Source organism: Marmota marmota, unplaced genomic scaffold (assembly GCF_001458135.2).
Source record: "Marmota marmota marmota unplaced genomic scaffold, marMar, whole genome shotgun sequence".
In the NCBI taxonomy this organism is placed as follows: Eukaryota; Metazoa; Chordata; class Mammalia; order Rodentia; family Sciuridae; genus Marmota; species Marmota marmota.
Window position 1 is genome coordinate 4,111,552 of NW_026000077.1, and position 7,669 is coordinate 4,119,220.

Below are 7,669 nucleotides of genomic sequence, written 5' to 3' on the forward strand. Positions count from 1 at the left end.
AGAAGTAAACAATTCCCCCTTGCTGGTTTAGGTCATTGGCAGATGGTGTTCCCATTTCAGGAACTCTTGGAAACTCATCCTGTGGGTGCCATGTTGCTTAAACACAGCCAGCTGGGACTCCTGACTGTTTCACATAACCAGTTCATTCACTCCATTGTACTTCTGCTTCTCAGGCATTTTCCTTGATCCTCCTTGCCCAATGTGAACTTGATTCAGTTTGGGGGGTTGCTGCTGTTTTGCTTCCCTTACTATTGAATTGCTTATGAGTTGAGGTTGCTCTCAGGAGGCTGACAATCTGGAGGGAGAAATCTTAACATGTGTCTCCAGGGGGAGAAAGAGTGTAAGTTAGAAGGACTTAGAAGAGAAGTGAGCAGTCAAGTGGAATTACATCTCAAAGGGAGGGAGATGAAACCATGGCTGAAAGTGTAGAAGGGCTAATTTAATAAAGAGTGTTGACAAGGTTGCCACATGCATCTGACTCAGGCTCAGCAAAGCCGTGGAGATCAGAAGGGGATCTTCAAGAGTCCGTGATCAGGCACAGGGCATTCCTCCTCTCTGGGGCTTAGCTGGCTGCTGTGTAAGCAAAATGGCAACACGTGCCCATCTCAGCTTGATGGAGTTAGGCTGGGTTGTGTTGCAAATCCTGACTGAAACGGGCCAGTATTTATTAAGTCCCTTCTGTGTGGCAGAAGCTGTGCTCTTGCCATGCAACCTCACTCAGCCCTCACATCAACAGGATTATCTCCACTTTATAGATGATCTGAATGCTGAGGCTTCTTTCTTGGGCATGGAACCCAGGCCTGTCTGATTTAGAAGCCCAGGTTGGAGTGCACCATCTCTTAAGCATTTCAACCTGAGAGAAGACTGGTGATGTTGGGGGACTTTTTCTGGAGGTGTTTATAGGACATGATAGGAGCAGCAGCTTGCACAGCAGTTTCAAGGAGAAAGAAGAAGCAGAAAACGAAGCAAAAAGGAGGAAGCCCGTTCACTGCTCATTTCTGGCTCTTGAGTCTCTGAGCCTCTTAATGCTACCAGAAGTTGGTTGCTGTAGTGTGAATAAACTTACTACCCTCGCTAAGGCTGCAGGAGACAGCGTTGAAAACAATTAGAAATTCCCTTTCTGATTATTATTGATGCCCCAATAGAAAAACAGGGAAAAGGCATAGAAAAATAAATTAAATACAAAAATGGCAAATAATGATATTACAAAATCAGGCTAGCTAGAAATCAAAGAAATGTTCATGAAAACAATAATGAAAATCTAAATAGATAAAGATTTCTGAAACCCTGAAAATTGTGTCAGGATCCAAACACAGGGAAGTGACATTTAAAGTGTGCATGGTAGCTGGGTAATCCCAGTGACTCTGGTGACTGACGCAGGAGAATCGCAAGTTCAAGACCAGTCTCAGCAACTCAGTGAGACCCTGTCTCAAAATAAAAAAATAAAAAATAAAAACGCGCTAGGGATGCAGCTCAGAGGTAAAGCACCCCTGGGTTCAATCTCCAGTACCAGAAAAAATAAAAATAAAATTTTTTTTAAAGTATGCATGGTGATATGCTGGCATACTATATTAGCATTAACATTATGTGTACAAGGGTTAAAAAACTAATGACATACTCCCAATACAGGGAAATTTTAAATGTGGAAAATAAAACTGTATAGATGATATAATCCTAGTTCAAAAATGTATATTTATTCTTGAAAAATACCAGAAAGAAATCTATCAGAAGATTACTTTTAGTTCCCCTATGGCTTCCTTTATTCTTTTCTACTATTCTACTTTTCTACTATTCTTCTTTTTCTGAAATTTCTAAAGATCATATGCTATTTTCTCGATAAAGCAGGCCCAACCAGAAATTTGGCTTACCAGCTGTTAAAGTCAAGGCCATATCTAGGAAGTGGGGGGTTCAAAACAATCCAGATGATTCCAAAGTTTCTTTTGAGTTCTGACTTTCCATGCATTCACTCAACAAGCAGGTATAACACACCTGTATATAGAACCATATATCATGTACCAACCCTGGGACCTCAAACACTTGACCCTGGCCAGATCTGAAGGCAAAGTTTGAGTTTGGTGCCTCCTGGTGACATTGAACTTGCCCTTTTCCTGCTAAGCTTTTAATGACGATATAGTCTCTCCCTTCCTCTCTTCTTGTCAAACCTTGTCTTTAGGACAGAATTCAGATTCAGTCCTAGGGAGGTGTACGTGATTGCTAACATCCTAAAGGGCCGCCTCTCCCAGAAGGACTTGACAGGTAGGGCTAGAAATCTTATCTCAAAGAAGGAAAAAGCTAGCAGGTGGAAAAATAGTTGAGAGTTGTTGGAATCTTTGCTCTCTCTGTCCTCTCCCCTACCCAATAAATTCTTATTTCACGAAATGAAATAAGTTCTTCCCTATCATGCCCACCTCTCCCCCAAAAGACTGGAGCTCTTCCTCTTTCCTCTGCACTCCTGGAAAACCTTACTCAGCAGGTCCCTCTTATCTATGTTTTCCAGTTCCATGGTTTCCAGTTGCCCTGGATTCAGTTACTCCTGGCCCTCAACTGAGAACCCAAAATATTAAGTTAAAAAAAAAATCCATGAACAAACAACAGATAAGTTTTAAATTGTGTGCCATTCTGAGTACAGTGATGAAATCTCATGTCATTCTATATAGAAGGATGGGGAGCCCAGAGGAAGCCCCTTCTATCCAAGATGTGAGAATCAATCCTTTGTTCAGTGTATCCATGTTGTATGGCTTACCTGCCCATTAGTTACTTGGTAGCCTTTTTAGTTATCAGATCGACTGTTGTGGTAGCAATATCACAGTGCTTGTGTTCAAGTAATCCTTATTTCACTTAATAATGCCTCCAAGGTGCAAGATTAGTGTTGCTGACAATTTTTATATATCAAACAATTGCCATAAACTGCTTCCTTTAAGTAAAAAGGTGAAAGTTCTTTAGTTAATTAGAAAAGAAAAAAAAAGAGTAAATACAATACAATAAGATATTTTGAGAAAGAAAGGCCACATTCACATAACTTTTATTATGGTGTATTGCCATAACTGTTCTATTTTATTGTTAGTCATTGTTGTTAATCTTTTAATGTGCCTGATATACAAATTAAACTTTATCATGGGTATCCAGATAGCTATGGAAAAAACATAGTATATGTAAGTCTAGGTACCATCTGCAATTTTAGGCATCCACTGAGGGTCTTTGGAGTGTATCCTCATCAGCAAGGGGGGGACTGCTCTAAATTGCTCTGTTGTTCTAGTGACCCACAACACTGCAGCCTTTTGTTTGCATGTCTTCTTCTGTATTAGGCTGTGAGCCAGTTGAGTTGTTTTCCCTGTGTCCACAGCATCTACACCAGGGCCCAGCATAGAGAACCTGCAGATGCACAAATAACGCAGCATTTCAAGGGCCCCTCCCTAGGCAGTGATTCCCCTCCTCTGTGGGTGGAACTGTTTCTGGGTCTTTTCCTTGGTGTGGTGCTTTAGAGCAGTGGACAAATCATATATGTCTGACCATAGTAGCTTTGGATTTTTACCAGAACCAGATGGCCTTTCCATGATTAGTTATGAACATCTAATCCCTATATTTCAATCCTTAAACATTACTCAGGTGTTTCAAACTGGAGATGGCAGAATGAATCCAATTTAATAGGTTGGGATCAATATTTTTTAAGTAAAATAGAACAGACTAAAAATCTAGAAGAATTTTTTAAAAATTCAAGGATGCCCCAAGTAAGGGTAAGTACTGTCCCATGAAACTCATGTTTCAGGTGTGTGTGTGTTATGTACTAAGTCACACCAGGTTACAATAACATCATGGGACGCGACCTTCCTACACCACTGGGAGGAAACGAGCCCCCCTCTGTTCTTCGGTGGCCATGCCATAGCCAACGCCACACTGCCTTGTGGACAGGGAGCTGGGGCCTCCTGTTGTCCCTCCATATGCTGAACAGCCCCCGCTCTGGAGCTGGAAGAATATCTTGCATAGTGTAAATCTGGGGTTTAGAGAATTAAGAAGAGTTGCTTTGACCAAGAAGAAAACTTAAAGGCTCATTCATATCCACCCTATCATTTCACCAATGGGATTTCTGGAGCCATTTTTGTCCTAGATTCTGAAAACCAGAACTAAGAACTGACAGGTACCTCCAGGAAGGCATGTCCTCCCCGCACCATTGCAAGGGAGTAGGGCCACCTCCCTGCTTTGGGCTTTTGCATGAGCCGGGGATCAGGGATATGGGATTCTAAAGGCGATGCAGGCGAGCTGAGCAACTCTGTTTAAGGCAGATGGCTGCGGGGTGTCCAGCAGCTGCTTGCACTTTGTCTCATGGACTCCTGGAGTTGTGCCGTGTAGGGGTTAAGCCTACCTTTATGTGCACTAGCTGGGTGACATTGGGCAATTGGAAAATGGAAGCTGTGCCTCCATTTTCCTATCCACAGAAGAGGACAGTAACTGTGTTTATTTCATACATTTATTGTAAAGATTAAATCAGTTAATGCATACAAAGTGCTTTAAACAGTCCCTACACACAGTAAGCAGTCCATAAATGTTAATTATTATTAACCTTCCCTAGGCCTGTATAAGAGTTATTATTTCTTCCATATTTACCAATAAGAAAATGAGGCTCCAAGAAATTAAGTAACCTTCTCTATGTCATGTGCCTAACAGAGGCAAAGCCAGAACTTAAATCCAGAGCTCTGGCAGCAAGTTCCCCTAATCATGCCCTATTACTGCTCTAGGTGCCTAAGAAATATCAGGCTAGCTCCTGTGCTGAACATCCCTTCATCTGTCTCTCCCAGGCCTGGCACCTATGCAGGAAGATGTACTTTTGGATCAAAGGTGTCTGGAAGGATGGGGAGCCCAGAGGAAGCCCCTTCTCATGATTTTGAACTGGGGTCCAGAACTTAAGTTGTTGGGGAGGTACATACTTGGGGTATACACACACACACTCACATGCATGCACACACACACACATACATACATACATATATATACACACACACATATACATATGTTTAATTAAACATGATAGGGAATCACACATATAGTCATACACACATGTATATGTACACGCATACGATTTAATATGATAGGAATCAGAAAGGCGTGCCATGGCTTGTGTGGCCACCTATAGGCATTCGTTTCTAGGTCTAGGCTAACTGGACAGTGATGAGCATATACTGTAGAATCCTTATGCCTTCAATTAACTTTTTCATAAAAATGTCTGTCAGTAATTGAGCACAGCAGTTAGAGATGGAGATGACAGTGTAAGTGCTGATTTCATGGGCTCAGCAGCAGCCACGATCCCTGTCCTGTTCTTTTCCAGCCTGTGATTTTCCCATTTCTGTAGTACAATGGACCTAATCACCAGCCCTGCTTTCTCTTCCCTTGCAAACCAGAGAGAACTGAACTTGCATATTCAGCCCCCAGGGTGGAGCCTGAGGGAAAATGCAATGGTAGTGATGGTAGTGGTGATATTTTTAAAACACCAGCGCTCTCTGATGACCAGGAGACACTTAGAATTCTGAAGGGCTTTATAAATCTTCCAACCTATTTGGATGCATTTAGGGTAGTTTTGCTGAATTTTATTATAGTCAGTAACTTTTTTTTTTTTTGAGAATTTAAGCCCACATGGGTTCTCTGTGCTAATTCTGTTAATCAAGGTATTTGATTAACCTGAGCTCCCTATCTGCACCGGCTAATCAACTTTAGAATTATCAAATAGCTCTTTCAACAGACTGGGGACTGGGGGGACACTTGGTGTCTTCTAGGATGCCTGGCAGCCTGGGTGCTCTTAAAGGGTGAAAGTCTTTAGCTCTGCAGGGGGTGCTGCAGGACAGTTGTTAGGGTCCTGGCAAAGGATTGGAAGTGGCCCCAGTGCCAGGTTACCAGCAGGCCACGTAATGCAGATAAAATAAGAAGTGACTTCAGCATCTTCCCTAAGCTCACACCAAGAACTTTCTGAGAAAGAAACAAGTCCCCATTAATGAACATGAAGCTCACACATCCACACTCTGTAGTGCTGCCTAAAAATGAATCAGAGAGAAAAACCATTTAGTGACATTCTCCATCTGACCCCGGAAGAGAGGCAAGGTCGAATGAGTCTTCTTTCTGCAGGATCTAGGGGAGACTTGAGGGAGCAAAGAGTGGGGAATTGGAACGTCGAATGAAACCTACAAGCAGCCCCCAAATTTTTCAGCCAACAGTTTTAATAATAGCTTGAACATTCTTTTGGAAGAACAGTGGATGAGATAACAAGAATAAGAGAACCACGATTTGAAAACTTTAGATCAGTCCAGTGTTGTGCCACATGCTCAGTCCCCTCCACTTTGAGAGTTTAGACACATCCCTCCTTGTTCACAGCCCCACCCCCGCCCTGCTTTGCAGCAAGAACATCTTCATTTTATAGGATACAAAAAAAAAAAATGCAACAGACTTCAGTATCCGTTCCCTGCACCCTCATTCCCACATCCCAAGCCCTGGATAGACGCCCCCACCCAGTTTACATCAGGGTGTTCCGCCCACCCTATGGACTCACCTCCAGCACAATCTCCTTCAGTTGGAACTGTTTCTGCGCCACCTTATCTGAAGACACTGGCTCGTGGTAGTAGAGGCAGAGCAGGTCGTATTTCTTCAAAATCTGCTTGAAGTTCTTCTCAGAAAGGCTCACCACCCGGTCCTTGCCATCATAGGTGGGGAAGTTAAGCCCCTCTTCTGCCCTGCAGGAGGACAGTAGATAGACCCCCACAACAAGCAGGTGAGTTCTCTTCATTGGGAAGAGTTTTGTTTCTGCTTCCCCAAAATATTGTGTGCAGGAGAAAGGATGGAAGACTCTTGAAGGCTTTGGTGAGCCAAGTAGGGAGCAGAGAGAAGGTGATCTCTCCTGACCTCCTTGGGTCCCAGGAGCTGTGTAATCTTGGGCTCAGGACAAAGAGCCAAGACTCTTGCACACATGCGCATAAAGAAAGAGCCAGGCAGGGAGGCTGGGAGGCCAAGCCCCAGATACCTTACATAGCTCTGCCCACCCCTTGTCTCATTAGGAGCTCCATTTTTAGGATGCAGTTGTTTCAAGCTAAAAATAAATCATGCAATGAATAAAAAAAAGTTAGATAGGACACAGTTGAGGGATTCACTGATACAGTGTGTCAGCATAGTGGAGAGGCAGCGGGCAGGAGAGAAGGAAGGAATTGCACGTGTGAAATACGGAGGCTTGAAAAGTCAAAGAAGAGAGAGAAACTAGAGAGGGAGGAATTTAAAATAATTAGAGAGAGAAATAAGTGATGATGGTGCCAATAAGAAAATGGATATGCAAAATGAAAATGCCACTCACGTCATCGCCTTGCTGAGTTCCACTGGAGGAGGATGCAACCTGTCCTTTCCTGGCTGCGCTACAACTCTCACTGTAACACGGGAACCAAGCAGAGCCCAGAGGTGGAATCACATTCCATACCTGCTTTTGCAACTCTTCTTGGAAATCCAGCCCTGACTGTGCTCACTTGTCTTTCTCAGGCCCTAGGCCAGGGACATAGGGACACCCTTTCCCACCAGCCCTGCACGCACAGGGCTCCAGAGGCTCCGCACCTGTTTTGGGCCTCAGCTCCTTCCCTACTACCCTCCCCCACTGCTGAGTCCTGCCAATGCCAGGAGAACCCTTCCTCATTTCAAAATTAAATAA

The 7,669-nt window shown here is 43.4% G+C and overlaps 1 protein-coding gene across 1 annotated transcript in view; it reads right to left on the reverse strand.

Annotated features, from left to right (window-relative positions):
* Casq2 (calsequestrin 2) overlaps positions 1-6,935 on the reverse strand; it is a 66,618-nt gene extending 59,683 nt beyond the window's left edge. Inside the window, exon 1 of the mRNA XM_015502225.2 lies at positions 6,533-6,935. Coding sequence (XP_015357711.1) covers positions 6,533-6,766 — 234 coding nt within the window. The 5' untranslated portion in view covers positions 6,767-6,935. The remainder of the gene's footprint in view (positions 1-6,532) is intronic.
* Positions 6,936-7,669: the final 734 nt, after the last annotated feature.